General features: G+C 38.5%; 3 protein-coding genes across 9 annotated transcripts in view; 1 reads left to right on the forward strand and 2 right to left on the reverse strand.

The window, feature by feature from the left end:
* Positions 1–428: 428 nt before the first annotated feature.
* C14orf2 (chromosome 14 open reading frame 2) lies at positions 429–4909 on the reverse strand. 4 transcript variants are annotated; one of them, NM_001302136.2, is made up of 4 exons: positions 4833–4909; positions 3178–3301; positions 1503–1523; positions 429–604 (listed from the first exon to the last, which is right to left on the reverse strand). In NM_001302136.2, the coding sequence occupies exons 2-4, from the start codon at positions 3299–3301 to the stop codon at positions 585–587; spliced, it is 165 nt and encodes a 54-aa protein (NP_001289065.1). In that variant the 5' UTR covers positions 4833–4909; the 3' UTR covers positions 429–584. The 4 variants fall into 4 exon arrangements, with proteins under 4 accessions (NP_001289065.1, XP_004936447.1, XP_004936446.1 ...); XM_004936390.5 differs by having other exon boundaries at positions 4756–4909; XM_004936389.5 differs by having other exon boundaries at positions 4752–4909.
* Positions 4910–5513: 604 nt separating this feature from the next.
* Positions 5514–18103, forward strand: part of TDRD9 (tudor domain containing 9) — a 52376-nt gene continuing 39786 nt past the window's right edge. For 3 of the 4 annotated variants that reach the window (XM_004936387.5, XM_015287833.4, XM_040701305.2), the window contains exon 1: positions 5514–5758. In XM_004936387.5, coding sequence (XP_004936444.2) covers positions 5595–5758 — 164 coding nt within the window. In that variant the 5' untranslated portion in view covers positions 5514–5594. The remainder of the gene's footprint in view (positions 5759–18103) is intronic. The other variant, XM_046942586.1, reaches the window with a different exon arrangement.
* RD3L (retinal degeneration 3-like) lies at positions 8447–11485 on the reverse strand. Its single transcript, XM_004936386.5, has 4 exons — positions 11369–11485; positions 11080–11166; positions 10154–10459; positions 8447–9296 (listed from the first exon to the last, which is right to left on the reverse strand). Exons 3-4 carry the CDS (start codon positions 10450–10452, stop codon positions 8999–9001), a joined length of 597 nt encoding a protein of 198 aa, XP_004936443.2. The 5' UTR covers positions 10453–10459; positions 11080–11166; positions 11369–11485; the 3' UTR covers positions 8447–8998.

The following is an 18103-nucleotide window of genomic DNA, read 5'->3' on the forward strand; positions in this document are numbered from 1 at the left end:
AAAGGCAGATTAGGCTAAATTTAAACAAAACATGACATAAAGCAAAATTTTGGTTTTATGCACTATGTATCCTTGCTATGGACATTCAGTACGTACAGTTTGAAAAGTGATTTTCATGTGGATTTTAGAGTCTCCAAAATACTACACTGGAAGTTGACAAAAAGCTGGCAGTTAAGTCCTCACTTGTGATGTAGTCTTAAATGATGTTTCTAAAGGAAATGGAGTACTTAAAGGTTACAATTGAAAAAGATGCTCTTAAAAATGGCATATGCTTTCATCAGAAATACCAGCTAATGCCAAATAAAAAGATTCCTCACAGAGATGTGGTTACTTTCAAAGTACTACTGAAAAAGAACACAGAACTTGGAAGAACTGCAGAAAACAAAACGTCGTTATTCTAGAAATTACATTTACAATAGACTCCAGCATACTTTATCCAACACGTTTAATTCCTTCTTGCTCAACATATTTATAAGTACAGCAGAGGGATCAGGTACAGTTTTAGAATTAACTTCCCTATGGTTGTAACTTGCTTCATTTACAGCAAAGATGATCAAACACCAAATTCATTCTCCAAGAGATCTTTAATGATGGCCAGAAGACTCTGAAACAAAGACACGATTTAGACTGTTCAAACAGCACAGCAAATCAATTCAAGAACACAGTTCAGAACCTAAAATACACAACTCTATCTAGATCTGAGCCTAAGAATTGGCAAGTTCAGCTGCTCTAACAAATAAAACAACCTCCCCAAACTAAACACATAAACTGTGCTAAGAATAAGAATCTTTTTCACATATTTTGAAGTGCTGTTACAGCAAACATCCACTCTTCCTCCGATTTGGTATGGTTGCTGCTATTGGCTGTTTCTAAACTAAAGTTCTCTTATGTTATTATCCTTAAGTCGACTAGACTGGAAGTATAGACTGGAAGTATTGTCACTTATTATACATGTAAAAATGTGAGTAATGGCTGCATGTCTCTAACTGGGAGCAAACAAACATTCACAGTACAGAAAATCACAGCAACCCATGAAAAATTAAATTCTGTCACATCAGAGGAAACTGTCCTTAAAAATGTAAATGCTTTTTTGTAGAAGATATAAAAAATACAAATGGAAAATACAAGTTCAAATTTGCAGTTTTTATGGCAGTTAAAATTTTAATAGGTACTCTGGAAATTTAGACCACTTAAAATTCCTATGAAATGGCCACCATTATCATGATTTAAAACAATTTTCCTTACTCCTACCATCCTATTAAGACATACAACTTCCACTTTGCTCCTAAAAGCTATGCAAAGTAAAATTGAAAATGGAGGCAGCATCTGGGCAGATTCACAAATGCTTTTAGGTTACAAAACCATCCAAACAACTAAAACTACATACTTTGAGGCAGCCTTTAAACACCTACTAAATTGGTTAAATAAAACCCAAGCTTATGTAAAATATGCTCTGTTTAGTGCACTAATTTAAAATAATACAAGTAATAGTTAATACTTACTATCCGCCACTGCTTTTTTGCCTAGAGAGAAAGAAAAACAAGCTGAACAATGAGTTTTTAAAAAATTTCCTGTTCCTATTTTGCAGATAAACTTCAATTATGTTATACTAACTATTTGCTGACTGAGCATGAACAAACTTCAATGAATGTACATGATGCACTTTTCATGGTACATTTCCGTAAGTATTATATTGATTTTTAACTGCTTCCATCAACCAAGACTCCATGCATTTAGAATTTATAGCCATCAAGATCCCTACTGTAGGTCAAGAAAAACATATACAGAAAGGTAGCTTTACCTATGTGGACACTGTGTAAGTAGAACTACAAAACAAAGACGTGAACTGACTACTTTGTCTTACAGTCTCCTTTTATTAAAATAGCTTATTCTATATTCCAATTTTAATTGTTCTCCTGTAAGAGTGATTTGCAGTGAACAGATAAAAATATATGGAAAAGAATTTTTCACTGTCACAATAGGTTGTACAATGTATATCCTTGGAAACTCATGTGAATTTGGAATAAGGCTATGACCGACCTGATCTATTGACCCTTGCAGATATTCGACAATTCAATAAATAAATGTATTAAGTACAAAACTGTACCTCAAATTGCAAGAAGGTATACCGGTATTAAAAGCTGTTTTCACTTCAAAATAATGCTTAGTGTACAGTTTTCCCATATGAAGGTTTTAGCCCTCATACCCCACACCACTGCATCTCTAAAGCAGCATGACCTGAACCCAAACTTGAAACAATTTTGCTTTAACTTCTTTCATTTCAAGCTGAATTCAAAAATTAAACTACTGATTTCTCTCCATCTGTTCAGCTTCTTATATTTACTTATGCTTTTAAGTCTAGTGTTACAGTTTTGGACATACCACAAGTTTTTTGGGCAGAAAAATATTCAGGAAAGGTCACTCAGCTGTGCCCACAGTGAGGGATTCCCTACCCCTATTAAGTTTGTCTACATTTCATAACATGAAATTCTTCATGACAGTAGAGAGTTGGACTTGGCAATTTTTCAGTATAGCCCAAGTTAAATAACAGGACCTTTAAGATACCATAATCTGTTGCAACCTGCCCCACTCAAACTTACTAGCTTTACATTAGATGTGTTTTCTCTCAGAAAGTGGTCTAGTATCATCAAATAAAATAAAATTCAATGTTCAGAGATCACATTTTGAGGCACATCAGCCCCAACTTACAGTACTTTAATATAGTTCACATAGGAACAGCTTTTCAAAATTGTAATTTTTGCAGACATTAAGCAAAAACACTATGAAAACAAAAGAACAAAAATAGGACTCTCAAGGAAAACTTCATCAGTTAATTCTAGTTCACAACAGCCCCGCATTCATTCAGGAAAAAGCTAACGGAGAAACCTCTAGCTACATGCTGCAAGTTAGATGCGTTTTTAAAATGAGCATCTACATTACTTACTCTTCACAAAGCAGACACAGTTACACTAGTGTATGAGTGATTTTGTTCGTGCAGACTTCTACACTGAATGTGTCAAACTTTTAAATTTTTATGGTGAAAAACTGGTTTTAAGGAGAAGTGTTAAATTCTTATTTACTAGATATTTTCCAGGGGCAGATTTTGAACTGTGAAAGACATTCTTATCTATACACCAGGGTTTTAACAGCTAACAAAGATTATAATGTTTAACTTACCACCGTACGAAATTTTGTAATAGGCATACGCTGTTAATGCTAGACCAACCCATATTTCTTGGTAAACAGTAGTGAAGTAGAATTTCATGGCTCTCCATGACTTTGGAATCATATTTTGCACCATCTGAAAGTTGAAAGTACTCCAATAGTGAATTGTGTAATTATATATTTACCTATTATATGCATATTCGTGCACGTTTGTATGCACTGTATGCTGTATACGTAATTTTTACATGCATATTAAACACACACATTTTCACATACACACGCACAGACACGTGTATACACACACACACACCCATACCTCAGCAGCAGCAGTCTATGGGGTCAATTAAAAAAAAAAAAGCAAACATGAAAAAGTATTTATTCAAAAGCAAAGCACTGCAAATTCAGAATTAAGGTTACAACTTATGGGCTAACGCACAGATACAAGCCTGCTGATAAAAGGATTCAAAGATGAATTAACAGTGGATTTGCAGAGTAGCAATAGCTGGGCTCCTCTCTACCACTGACTTGTTTCCTGAGTCTCTTGGTTGTAAAATCTTGTTCCAGGCAAGCTAGAGAGGCTCCTGTCTTACACTACACCAAATTCGTTTCTCTCCCTCCCTGACATGTAACATATGCCTCTCAACATCACAATTTCTACTCAAAATAGCAAAACACGTGATAAGCTACTCAGTTCATGATTTATCATGAACATATTACTTATTAAATGTGCTCCAACAGCAGAAAACCCATTGATGTGTTTTCCTCCTTTGTATCCAGCTTTGTTCATAATATCATAGAATGGCCTGGGTTGAAAAGGACCTCAAAGATAAACTAGTTTTAGCCCCCCTGCCATGCGAGGTTATCCAAATAGAGGTTGTTATTCAAACCAAAACCAGAAAAGTATGTAAGATGCGTGTTAAAGTAAAACTTACTGCCATTCAACATCTTAGCACACATTTGCACCACACTGCATAGCAATACTGTGCATTCTATACCTTTCTACCTTAAACACTTAGAGCACATTATCCAAATGATATAACCCATTAAACTCACTAGTCCATAGATATGGACATTATATATTAACTCAGACTCCCAGAATAGAAAACTAACATATATATACACATATATTTTTAATTTCTGTAAGGTCATTCTCACATACCTAAGTGTAAAGCATTTTTTTGACAATGACAAGGATAAAAGAACACAAGAGTAACCAATGTCAAAACAACTGGAAAAGTCTTGGTACTTCTCCAAGAATAAAAGCATCCCTATGGAATTTAGTGTCTTAATACAAACCCATATTTCTCTTCACCAGTTTACGCAGAGAGCAAAATGGCATCAATTATGCACATATTTCCTGAGACAGTGCTGTGCTTTCACCAGTGCCGTTGAGAACACTGAGACCCCCCCTGCTTCCAAGGTTTCTTGCAGTAACTGTTTCAGAAGAGTGAATTAACGTAGGCTGAATCTACCTCCTAATCCACATTCCTCCCCCTCCCCTCAGCACCGCGGCCCGCTCACCCCTCGCAGCGGGTACCCGCCGCCCTCCTACGGTCCCTTCTGCACAGGGAACAACGGCCACCAACCTACAGGGGCTGCTCCCCAGCCTCCTCCCCGAGACAACCCGAGCGATGGCACCACCGGCACAGGCCTGATCCACAACCCACCGTTAGGCCGGGAGAGCGCGGTTGCCACCGAAGGTCACGGAACAGGGACTGCCTCCGCTACCGCCGCGGGGGATGCCGGGAAGGGACCCGCCAACGAGCGAACATCCGGAGCCAGAGAGGCGGCCGCGCCGCACAGCGCCCCCTACAGCTGTGGAAGACCAGAGACCAGCGCGGCGCGCTATCGGCCTTCCAGTCACCTCCCCGCGTCCACCTCAGCCGCTCGAGGGCCGTGCTGCAGCCCTCAAAGAACTGATTGCACTGAAAAAAATCCACGCTTAGGCCCACTGCGCGCCGTGTCGCAACGTTCTGCCTGGTCCGCACCCTGAACTGCACAGGAAGGGAGCACACACCGGGACAATACTGGGAAGGGCCGTCACAGCTCCTGACGCCCGGGGGCAGCCCGTCCTCAGGAGGCAGCTGCCGGGGCTGCTTCACGTGGGGTGAGGCGCCTACGTGCCTGTGGGCTGTTTCCTCAGCTGAGAGGAACGACAGGTTGACCGGGATTTCAGAACGCCTTTCGGCCATTGTTTTAGGCCTGTAACACAGAAACTGACCGCACCCCGAGGCGTGCTTCAGAACTCCTGAGACCCAACCCTGAACTTACTACGCCACAAACATGGCGGCGCCCCCCATTCAACGTCGGCGCTCGGGTCACGTGTCGTGGGCGGGGCTTCCCCGAGCGCGGGAACAGAGAGCGGTGTGGAGGCGCGAGCGCGTGGGTGTCTGTGGTGGGGTGTAAGCTGTGAGCGTGCTGTCTCCATTATGCTGCGGAAGCTCACCGTCGAGCAGGTCAACGAGTGGTTCACCATTGGCAAAGATGTGACCGCCGTTGAGTTCTTAGGTGGTCGTGCGCAGGCTGCAGCCTCGCGTGGTTCATCATGTTTCCCCAGCCCCTTTTCTGTGCAGGAGTCATTGGTGGCAGCACGGTGAGTGCAGTTGCTGTGCCTCAGCTCTCAGCCTGATAGTGGGGCTGTGTGGAGTCTGAGTTTAACGTTTAACGATATATGTGTGCTGCTGCAAAACAAACAGAACCTCTGTAGGAAGGCCTTTTTTGGTAGATGGGTTTTGTTTCCATGTGCGTTTCTGGTTTTATGTTTCTGGGATTGGGGAGTTTGGGCATTGTTTGAAGAATCCTGATGAGCTGTATGTTCAAATAGGAAACACATGGATTTGTATTCGTTGGCTTCTTAAAGGTTTTGGAGGGCTGAAAGCAAAAGACTTTCTCTTACTTTGCTGAGGTTGCTTGTACTGTAATAGTTACTTCAGCATTTCCTTCAAGACTTCTTGTTAAAAGCTAAATGATTGAAGTTTCGGATGCTTGTTTTATATATATAGTTTTAAGTCTCTTATATAACTGATAGTTATTAAAATTATTTCCAAGTTCTTACCTAAATTGACATGCAAGGGCATGTAGGATTTATACCCAATCAATCATGGAAATAAGAAGTGTGTTATGATAATTGCAGTCCTATGTAATGAGAAATAATACTTTACAAAAGCTTTATGAAATACTTTTGCTAATTGAATGTAAAGGCTTTGTGCCTTAAGATATGTAAGATGTTTTTTTTTGGTTACCAATCATGCTTCATTTTCTGAGGCTATGTTTATCATGTTATCTGGACTGCCTCTAGAATAGCAATATTAGCAGTTGAGCTTCTTAGGGAGAAATAATATTTCTCAGGTTGTGGTTAGAGTTGTTATCCGTAAATAGCTTGTTAATTAACTTCTTAATTCCTCTGATTGCATTTAACTGAAAGAAATGACCCTTAAATCTTTCTTGTTACCAAAACAATTGTGGTTCAGATTAAAACACTTAAAAAGCTTAAGCATGGAAAAAGATCATTATTCTCTCTTTGATTTCTTGAATGTTGAATGTCTAGCATTTGCCAAGTTAGCTTCTTTATTAATAGCTACTTTATTTGGCTAAAAACATAGCAAGCTGTTTGTTCTGCCTGACACCTGTGCAGGTGGGAGACTTGCTGCCCTTTGGAGTTTCTCCCACTCATCCTTCTGCTGGTGGCATGGTGTGTGCTAGCTGCACGCTGGTACCAACAATACCAGTTCTTACCCTGTCTTTATTCTTCATATGCTTTTCTCTTTTTTTTCTCTTTTTTAAGTAAAGAATACATTGCACTTTGAAAATATTTTGTAAGATCACCTCCTGTGTTTGTATTTGGAGGAAAAAAAGTGTAGTAAGGTCTCAGGGGACGGCATTTTCTCAGCCTTTGTATCATTATTTTTTTCTCCCTGTGCCCTCTCTACTTCCCAGTTTAATTTTTTCCTTTCAATTCCCCACTAGGACTGGATACGTAGTTTACTATCAGTAAAGTGTATATAGAAATGTGTAAGTTTTTTTTTGTGTTTTTCCTTATTTTTGAATGTGGAATTACTGAATTAACTGTGATGCCTATATATTTTAGTTATTACTCACAGACTGCCTTGTACCATATGTTTCAGTTGATGGTCCTTATTTCTGAAATTGAAAGACTGCATTTGAATTATGGAATCATTTGAGTGGGAAGGGACCCTTAAAGGCCATCCAGTCCACCCCCCTGCACTGAACAGGGACACCCACAGCTCCATCAGTTGCTCAGAGCCCCATCCAACCTGACCTTGGCTGTCTCCAGGGATGGGATATCCCTCACCTCTCTGGGCAAACCTGTGCCAGAGCCTCACTGTACTGTGAAAAACTTCTTCCTTATCTGCCCTCATTTAGTTTGAAACCATTTCCCCTTATCCTATCACAACAGAGCCTGCTAAAGAGGCTTCTTTAGCTGAAGCTTCTTAAAAACATATTGGTTTATAACCTGTTGCAGTTTTATACCTTTTATAAAAATACATTGTATTTTTATTGTACAATAAATTGCGTTGGGTGAAAGATGCAAGTAGAGCAGAAGGGAATATCTTTAGAGTTGTGTGTTACCGTATTGAGGAGCTCTGAATGAACGTCGTCTTCTGTATTCTTGAAAGCGATATCATATGAAACATTTTTTCTCTGAGGTTACAAAATAGTGCTTTTTGTGAATTGAGGAATGGGAGACTTGCCCATTTTTATGATGGTGCAGACTGATGGAGAGGAAATCTGGAGATGGAGAGTCTAAATAAAGGGCGTGTGAAAAATTTGTTTCCTATGTTGATGGGAGCCCGATGGGAAATGCAGCATGTGGGTATGGTCTATGTTTTCCCTGATTTTTCTGCTTTAATTATCTGCTCTGACCGTAACTGCTGTGTCCAATCAGTGCTTTAAAACTTTCTTATGAACTTAGTCACAGATGATAGCAACTGATAAATGGCAGATTTCTTAACATTTGAAATGCTCACTTCTTGCTTTTGAAGTGATCTGTTGACCCTCCTGCTATTCTAGAAAGTACTGTGACTTACCAAAATGCTGCAGTTTGGAGTCTGGTTTTCAGGGTAGCTTCAAATAACAAGAAGTGCAACCTCTTGAAATGAAATCATGTATGAATTTCTTAGGGGGTAGAGAGCTAATTGTTAAAAGTGCTTAAATATCCAAAGCTTACGTTTAGTTGTTGGATTTCACAGTATTTCATTGGATTCATATCTCACAGGATTTCACAGCGCAGCCCAGTTCAGACAAATGAAGAAACTGTACGTGCAGTGAAATATTATTTTACGTTGCTTTTGCTTTAGGACTTACTCTTGAAATTGAGAAATAAATACTCAGCTCTGAAAGGTACTTATCCATTTAATATAACATCAGGTATACTAAAGAAATCTCACATTGTATAAATTCCCTGTAGAGCTTAGAAGCTATGTAGTAAATACAGAAGTTGTTGCCTACTAATGTGTGGAGTGGTGCTACCTCAAAATACTCCAAAGTACAGTAAAGCAGTCTTTTCTTGTTTACACTTCTGAATCTACAGATATGCCAAAATAAAATGCTTGTTTTATCAGCAACGTCTACATTTTTGGTTAAAAGGTTCCTTCAAACACAACAACTTCAAGGAATGTTGAAGGTAAGAGGAGAGAGTTCATACTACAAGTTTATATAGTGCATACTAGCTGTAATCAAGGATTTTAGTTTCTGAACTCGTAAGATAAAAAAGGGGACATGATGCATTTCTTATTGCTATGTTTGTGGATGGCATTACAATGAAGGAAGGCCGACAGCTACAGATCTTTTTTTGAAAGAAACACAAAGCAACTTAAGTTGATGGGTAGTAGTATGGTAGATTCCAGATCCTATCAGAGAAAGTGGGAAACATGCTTTGTGTGTTTTTGTCAACATAACTTGAAACTGTAGGGATTTCCTCTTTCTCCGACCTGTTAGAGCTGTCTCCACGCAGGCTGAAGTGTTCAGAGCAATTTGTATTCCACATGTTTACCAGTTGCTCTTGTTGGTTTTCCTTCTCGATGGTAGTAAGAAAATCTTTTAAAACTTGCTTGAATATGTAGACTATTTCCCAAGGCAGAACATCATTTTCTGCCAAAACTTCACGAAATCTAGAAACAAACAAGCATTGAGGTCTAATCATTGGAGCTGACAATGCTCATGTTTCCTTGCTGATCTAATGAGGAGAGGGAAAGGGGGAGGAAATGACCGTGCTCTCATGTCAGTTATTCCTTGCTGCCACATTTCCCCACTCCCCCTCCTCCCCCCCCAGAAGATTGTAAAGGAAAAGAGCTCTAACAATGCATTGGAGGCAATCCAGCTATTTTGAGGATTGTTGTTATTCAGTATTCCTTTTTTTTCTTCGCCATCTGGGTAACTTGATTTAAACTGACTTTGCCCTTAGGTATATTCTGGGCTTTAAAAGGCACATAGGATTCTTCTGTCATTTCTGTGTGCCCCTAGAAAGTATATTTAAATATGAGTATAGGAGAATTTTTCATGGTAATCCTTTTTTTTTTTTCTCTTGCCTCAGAATGGAATTCTGTTTAACACCGATGTTTCTAGTGTTACAGACTTAAGTATTTTGTACAGCGAGGCTTAACGGTACATTGCATTAATTTGATTTTTTTGATACTTGGCTGCAATTCAATAAATATTGGGGATGAATAGTGGAAGAAAAAACTACAGTATTGAGATGCCATTTGTCTTAAGCATGCAGGGCTTCCTTTAAGATTAGACTGGGAAAATCCTGATGTAAAAAAAACAAACAACTTTTTTCATGTACGACGTAATAAAGCACAGGTCTAATCTCTAAAACACTTATAAAGAGATATTCAGATTGCTGCTCATTCCTCAATTAGAAAGAAGATCACAGCCGTATATGAGCTTGGATTAGGCAGGAGGAGTAACTTACTTAAAACTTACTTAAAATCAACTACTCCAAGTAAGAGGAATAGGAAATGGTTACCTGCTGAGAACAGTTCCAGTCTGACAGGGTTGGATTTGAGAGCACAGAACTTCGAGCTGCCGCTGCTCAGTAGCTGGAATTGTTGCTTGAGGATTTTGGTAGTTCTTCAACCAGTTGTAATCCATGCCACTTTTCTGGACTTTTTGTTCGTTTTCAATCTCTTGCACTAACCTCTCACGCTCTTTCAGGTGCCATTTCAATTCCCTCAGCAGGGTTTTTGTAACTAGTTCCGATCCAGGATACCTTGAGGATTTGTAGGAGTCATTTTTTGGCCATTTCATCCAGCCAAAAAGCGGCATCTTTAAGCTGTGAGGGGAAAAGAAAAAGAAACTTTGCTTATTGCTGTTAGACGGGTAGCATTTGTACCTGTAGACTTCTTTTTAAGCAGGTGAGTGTTTAAAGGAAGCTTTGTTCCTCATATTAAAGTACTTTGCAGTAGAATTGGAAAAAAAAAATCGTAATCACCAAATCAGTATCAAATCTGACAAGGCTCACATTTTATATTTATTATAATAATATATATAAATTATAATAATAATATATATAAATAATATATTTATTTCTCATGTTTTCTGAATTAACAGTTAGGAATCTGGATTTTTCGGCATTTGAAGCTGCATATTTATCATCTTGAAATCACTTAACTTTTTTTTATATGGATAGTAGAGGTGATGCTTACAAAAAATTAAACATTTGAAGCAATGCTTACGTGTTAAGTAAAAAAAAAAATAAAATAAAATAGTTCAGTGCTGTAACTCTGTGCCTATCCTGTTCTTTAAAACTTCTGTATCACTTCTTATATTTGATACACTCTTGTTTACGTAACTTCTGGAAGCAGATCTAGTGGAATAGATTTACAAATTGCAGTTTGTTACAAACCATGCAGACAGAAGCACACGAATCTGAATAAAAACATAATGAATTACCTTTGCAGTTGTCTGAGCAGTGTTGTCTCAGGTGAGTTTGCTTGGAGGTCTCCTACTGTAGCATGTCCTCTTCCCAGGCTGTTACTACTGGTGGAAGAAAACAAGGGTTTTTTCTTTTTTTTATTCACTCAAACTGTGCTTAAAATGTCTTTCTGTTGTGTGTATGACACGTTAAGTTTTTTCTGCTTTTAAAGTTCTTTTTCATCCTCTGTACCCAAGAGCAGTAGTAATCCATTTAACCTAACATGGTCTTCCTAATACTTCTACAAAGTCCATTAAGGTTTCCTACCTTTGATTTGAGTTCTGCCGATGGCAGCAATTCAAAAAAAGATGGTGACAATTTCAAATGCTTGTTGCTAAATCCATCCGAAGGTATTGTTGGCAGTGAGATGAATAATGATTGTCTGAAGCAACTGCGGACGTGCTTCTAGCTAAAGTTAAGGCTGTCGTATGATGTGATGCTTGGCTGTGCATAGCTGTAGGTCACAGTTTAGAGCTGTATTTTTATGCCTGTGGAGTGCTAAAAATAACTATGTTGCTTTTATCATCAAACTAAACTTCCAGGCCCTTCAGATGCTGGAAGACTTTTCTCCCGTTGGGGAGGGGGGTCAGGCTGTTCTACTGTCACTTGTGAACAGCTAAGAATAGTCTTTCTCTGGTAAAGATCATCTAAAGCCTTTGTTAACCGAGTGTTGATGGAAGAGAGCTATTTGGCAGTTGCTCAGGATTTTGTTGCTGTACTAAATACTTTCTCTGGTTGAATTTCATTCTGTCTCATGCTACTACACTTCTTCATTACTGCGCATAGCATAGCTCTTAGCATTTTTAATTAACATTTCAAATGTGTTCAGAGAAGCCAGTCTGTAACACCTACAGTGTGCCACGAAAGACGCATTAATCTAATTAAAGGAATAAAATGATAAAGAAATGCAAATTGAAGTCAAACTGCTGTAAAAAGCCCGGAATTTTGAGTCTTACCATAGACTTTGCTTCTGTCTCAACTGGCTGTCAGTTGCCTTTTCTCTCTTTCCTTGATGAGTTTTTTGAGCATATCCATTTTTAAGGTTCATTTTCAGGGATGGCATCACGCACGCTAAAGGTCGCTGAAGCAGCCATTTTCCGTTCCAGTTATCTGGTCTCTTCCTATTAATTTTAAAAGGTGGACATACTAAGTGCCTTCTCTTCTGCTCTTTCTCGTTACAATGACTGTCTTTGCTCCTGTAAGTATTTTTTTGTTCCTTCTTTTTTTGCCTCCACTGGTGTGTTGAGCTGTTGAAGGAACAAGGCTTCTGTAAATTTCAAAATTCTAGATGTCATGCAACATAAAGGATGACGTGTAGGGCTGTTATTAAAACTGATACTACTTATACATTGGAAAAATTCAAATGTCAGTATTAATCCTCTTCAAGTGGAAGGTTTTCACATTGCATTGTATGTGGTACTATGAAAAAGGAAGGAAGCTAGGTTTATGATGACAGAACTGTCCTGACAGATTTTCAGATGAAATTAAAATGTTCCTTGCCACCTCCTTTACAGCACGGTTGCCGTGTCAATGCTTACTTTCCAACTGAATACAGTGGGGGGGAAAAAACTGCTGTACAGCATAAAACCTTTGAAAATTAAGGATGTATGTACTGAAAGGTGTGGACGTGAATTAAATGAGAAAACTACAACAGTGGCTTTTTTTAACCTAATCTTTGGTTGTATCATAAAGCATTGAGTGCCAGGATACTGTGAATGATGCTTACTTTTCCCCTGGAAGGAGAGCAGTAAATCATGTTACTTCTAGTTCTGTGCATGTTTGAGATCTGCCTTCAGGAAGAGATGACTGCGTGTGTGAGTTTGACATTGGGAACAGAAGGTGAAGGAGGTTTTGCAGCGCTGTATTGGGATGGAAGTTTTGACTTTCACAGATAGTGGGGCCTTGATGAGGTGAGCGTGGTTAGTAGTTGTACTTGTTACGATTTATCCTGGAGGAAGAAGCCTCTATTTTGATTCCTCTCATAAATTGCTAGGCAGTCTTATAATAAAATTACAAATGGAATGCAGTTGTTACTGCATACTTGTGGCAGTCTTGAGTTTTGGTTTGTAAACTCAGGGATGCTGTGTTTTTAAAAGCAATTCAGGGACGTAAGGTTCTGGATCTCTTCATTTCCCTTTTCTGCATCTTTCTCTGCTGGTGTTCGTGTCTAAAACAGTGTAGTACTCAAATGAGACCACAACATTATTTATGTAATGATGAGTAACTTCTCATCTTTAAAGAACTGTAAGTTACTTTCCTGCTGTAGTAGAACAGTTGTTTACAGAAGAGAAGTATCAATTAGTAAATTAATCCTAATGATTTGTGTGTATCATATAAAATGTCAGTTGGAGGATATTTTCTGTTTTATTTTCATTTAACAACCTGAGTATACTTTGTTTTCTGAACTTTCTAGGCAAGGGATGTAATGAATTCTGAAAGTGTGTTCCTGCTTTTTATCCTGTGGGCTTCCTGGTATCAAATAAATTTATTCCAGAACCTTAATACATCTCTTTCCTGGCTATACTTATTCTTCATCCAACCTCGGTTAATCAGGAGGTTTGCGTCCAAGAATTAATACTTCTTGAACTATCTGGGCAATCCACCATTTTACAGAACCCTTGCAATGCTTTGAATTTGCAGAGTAGTTCAAGTGTACTTCCTCTCTCTGTAGTTCAGATTTTATAACAGGTGTCAGAGTTACTGCTGTGATGAAGGAGCTGTTGTGGGCATTTGAGATGCCTTTGTATGAAGACTTGATCGCTGAGTAGCTAACGAGGTATTTAGAACAGCCCTCTTCAGTGGGGAAAAAAGCAAGTATTGCATCAATTCTTAACATGTAAATAATTGTTTAAAATATGTATTTTAGTATTCAGTGGTTAAGCTTCACTCACTCTGACTTCAAGTAATCATCTTTTTTTTTTCCTAGAGTGAAACATTACAGCTTTTGAGAAATAGTATGTTTTCAATTAAAGTTGGTGAAATCTACAGGTAAGGCCAGACTTCTGAAAGTCTGGGATGCCCACTGCCAGTTAAAAGGAGTCATTCCTAGGATGTCCTTCAGTAACACCAGAGGAAGGTTATTTACTGTCATGGCAAATGTTCAGTTATGTAAAGTGTCACATTATTTTAGTTTCAGAGTAGAGACTTTGAAATGGTCTACAGTATATATTGTACTAAATTTGTACAGCAAAATATTGCTCTGTGTGCTCAGTGTTCTTTAAGTGATCATCCCCCCCAATGTTCTCTCAGTAGGTGGTCAGCTCGCGTGGTAGGAGCCGTGACTTAGGGCAGTCCTCTCATCATCTGTGAAATGAGTGACACAAGTTTTACATTCAGCTCCACTCTTGTGTGAAGAGAGATTTTCATGGCAAATGAGGCAGAATATAAATGAGCAAAAGTACATATGTAAGAATCTTTCAAAACTTCCATCATAGAACAGTTTTTTTTCCTTCCTTTTTATTTGTCTTCCTGATAGGAGCTTCTGCCCTGAAATTAAATAGCTAATTACCTGATTTTTTTTTTTCTTATTTGATAGGCAACCATTGGAATCTTTCAAACATCATTACGTATTTGAATATTTTCTTTATACTGTCTGGTTTGCATCCAGTGTTATTCTCTTTTACAGAGAGCAACACTGGATGTTTCTCCTCATTTTTTTTTTTCCTTTCCAGTCATCGCTTCTAGAGATGTCAGTTGTTCAGTGCATACATTGGTTGGGTGGGTTGGTTGTTTTTTAGTGTATGTCGCTGAGAAGAGCCAAGTAAATCAGCTGTCACTTGTGACTGAGATTGGGCGACTGACTCTTGTTTTGAGAAATGAGTGAATGCAAGAGTGATTTGTTTAATACTCCAAATTATGTTCAGATAGAAAATGTACTGAGTGCTATTCAGTTATAATGGCCTTGTTGACTTACTAGAGGTCATCCTGTAGCTTGGAGAAAAGGAAGACCTTTCTCTATCTGAAATTACTTAAAGAAAAGCACCCTTAGTATATTTGAGAGCCCTTAAAATTGGATATGTCAACAATTTCTGGTGTTAAACTGTTTGCCTTCTATTAATTCTGCCTGAAGTGGCAGCCACATTTAATTTTGCGTTCATGACGCTGATTTGACCTTTTAAAGTATTTTCATGATTGGGTTTAAATATTTTCTCCCAATCAAATCCTGGAAGTGTAAGCAGTCAGATGTGCAAACATCAGTCACACTTCAGAAAAAGGTTATAGTGGTTAAACTGTGTGGTAAACAGCAGAGAAAGTATCCCATCATCTTGTAACAAGCAGTACCAATTAACTTTCATAAAGAGGCGTGGTAAGCATTGTCTTAACCTGTGTTGGAAAGCCATTTACTGGCCATTGCTGCTCAGGCTTGATGTTCTTGCATCTGCTACTTCTGGGTATATTGAGGTAGGTCTTGAGTTGGGTACAGCTTTTGAGCTGGGTACAGCTGTTAGGACGTCTCAACGACAAGTAACTCTTGATAGTGACATTACTGGTTGATTATGTTCTCAGTGGTAGATAATTCTGCCAGCTTTCATCCATTCAGGATGATAATTTTTCATGTCATGTGTTTGCTGCAGATTTTGTTGTAGAAATCTGTCCACTTCTGAGGATGAAATGTGCAGATGTGCTCTGGATTTGAAGGAGGTCAAACTCGCCTTTTTTTCTGTGAGGGGAAAGGAAGGAAAAATAGAACATCTCAAGTCTTCTGATTTTTCTTTAAATCAAAATAATGATTTGAATTTTTCTGTAGTTTTGTTAGGATCAAGAGAATCTGGAGGGCCTAAGGAATATATGCTGTTTTAGGGCAGGTATCCTGAAAGGCAGGCATTCACTGCATCATGGGGAATAGAAGTGAGGATGGGAGAACCAATGTAGTGGACAGACATGCTTCATAAGGAGTATCTGGCAAAGCCCCTTCATTAGTGGTGTCCTCTATTCTCATAGAATGGTTTTGAATTGTCTGCATCTCGACTTTCCTCTGCTGTCAGCAAATGCTTGTTGAATCTCATCAGAAAAATACTCCATTCCTTTCTGTCTATGTAACAGTTGATGATGGCTTACCAATGATTACGTGAGCTGCATTGTTCTGATGACTTAAAAGACTGCCAGAGGGCTCCAGAAGGATTTTTTCCTCTATTTACTTAAAACATATGTATGTACATGCTGTAAGCCTTTTATTTTACTAAAGTTGCAAAGTTCAACATTAAGATACTGTGAAATGATGTAATTAAGGTTGTTTGTTCATTTCTTATGCTCATATGCAATTTCCCAATTACATATGATTTTCTCAGACTGTAGCCTGAATCAGTGCATAGACTGAGCAATGTTCATTACTAATGAGTGGCTATTAAGCATTTTCTTTATTCATTGCATAGCCTGAGGTTTATTTACTGCATGCTGCTTTCTGAAGACAAAAACCTTAACATCTGAAAGAAAATAGCCAGATACCCAAATAAAAACCTGATGTAACCTCACTGAGGTCACACTGTCCTCGTTTTCCTGGAGTTACACAGGCAGTGATGGGGAGCATGTCCTGTGAGCCCGGAGTCTATCTGAATATATGCAGTATTATTTAAAACAGGGTTTATTAAGTCATTTCAGCTGCAGTTTAAATTCCCATGCTGAGTTTTAATTGCTTTATCAAATTTTTGGTTTTATTTGTGTTTAATACTTAGTCAGTAGAAGAACCTAACAGGTGGGCTGTCCGTATGTCTGTGAACTCTTCTAAATAGTGCCTGGGGCTGTTGCAGAGTATTCCCTCTGCCAGGTGTTTGAGAAGGGTCGGTGTGGTCAGCCTGCTGCAGTCTGCTTTCTATAAGCTGGCAACTGCTCCTCACAGGGCAATTGTGTGAATGTGTGCAATCCTGGTGAGCTCTATGCTAAGAGAGACTCAAGAGCTAGGGAAGCATTGCCTTAGCTCTGTCAACAAAATATCCTTAGAAAAGGATATGAAGCCATTGTGTAGGCTTTTGTGTCCTTCCTCTCATGTTTTGTTGACAGCAGTGTGGTGATAAATACTTGGTCTTTCCTGTCGGTGGAATAGTGGCTGATTTCAGTGAATCTAATTGTCTGTAGCACAACCAGGCTAGCGAAAAGTTTCTCTTACTAGAGAAGGTGGGCACTTCTGGCATTAAGACACTGTGAATTAAGTGTATGATGAAATGTGTGACAGTGTTATATTAAAAATCTGTTAAGTTTAATTGATTTTTTTTCAGGTCAATCCTGCTTAATCTCTGGATCAAGAAATAGAGGCTTCTATTGCACTATCCATGTATAAAATGTCTGAAAGATAAAACCACTGAGAAACGGATTTGCTGTGTGCTACATAGTTAAAGCGTATGCTGGGCCCAGAGTTTGAATGGAAGTATAAAACCCTGGTTTTGACTTCATGTTCACAACTCTACAATACTTAGACTCATTTATGATTTGTTATTAAATACAGTTGTTGCATGTGTACTACCTTATTCTCTACAGAAATAGATTTGTATTTCTTCATGCTATGTATGTAGAACAGAATTTTTTTACTGCCTATCATTCTATTATGTATAGACTTTGTCTTCCATGTAATGGCATAACTCTGGATTTACATAACATTCTCTTTTTGGTACCTTGTCATCTCTTGGCTCAAAGACAAGAGTTCTTTCCTTAAAGCAGTCAGGAGATTGTATTTATTCCTTTCCACCTCTGCTGTTTAGGGAATTGTGCCAGAGTTGTGTGTATTCTCTGACAAGAACTTGTGAAACTGAACCAGTTAATATTTGTTCAAAAGTAATCTTAGACTTTCATCAGGAGAGAAATTCCTGGGTATTTAAGAACTTACAGGAGGATGCTTTGGGAACTCAGTTTTTTAAATCCAGACAAGATTTAATGTGGCACTTTCCTCAGGCTAGTATCTTAATGCAAGGACAAAATGAATCTCTGAAGTTTGTTCATTAAAGTAGGTGCTACTTGACGTAGTGTTTCTGAATGTACTGTATAATGCTGTTATTCCCAGAGAGATCTGTG

The sequence above is a fragment of the Gallus gallus genome, chromosome 5, assembly GCF_016699485.2.
Source record: "Gallus gallus isolate bGalGal1 chromosome 5, bGalGal1.mat.broiler.GRCg7b, whole genome shotgun sequence".
Lineage (NCBI taxonomy): Eukaryota > Metazoa > Chordata > Aves > Galliformes > Phasianidae > Gallus > Gallus gallus.

Bases quoted from the DNA above. Each gene is read 5' to 3' on its own strand.
- C14orf2 (NM_001302136.2), bottom strand. From the start codon at position 3,301: ATGGTGCAAAATATGATTCCAAAGTCATGGAGAGCCATGAAATTCTAC. The intron at 1,524-3,177 runs GTAAGTTAAACA...CTTTCTCTCTAG, and splicing joins TTACAAAATTTCGTACGGTG to GCAAAAAAGCAGTGGCGGAT. The intron at 605-1,502 runs GTAAGTATTAAC...TCTTTGTTTCAG, and splicing joins CAAAAAAGCAGTGGCGGATA to AGTCTTCTGGCCATCATTAA.
- RD3L (XM_004936386.5), bottom strand. From the start codon at position 10,452: ATGCCGCTTTTTGGCTGGATGAAATGGCCAAAAAATGACTCCTACAAA. The intron at 9,297-10,153 runs GTAACCATTTCC...GTTTGTTTCTAG, and splicing joins ACTGGAACTGTTCTCAGCAG to ATTTCGTGAAGTTTTGGCAG.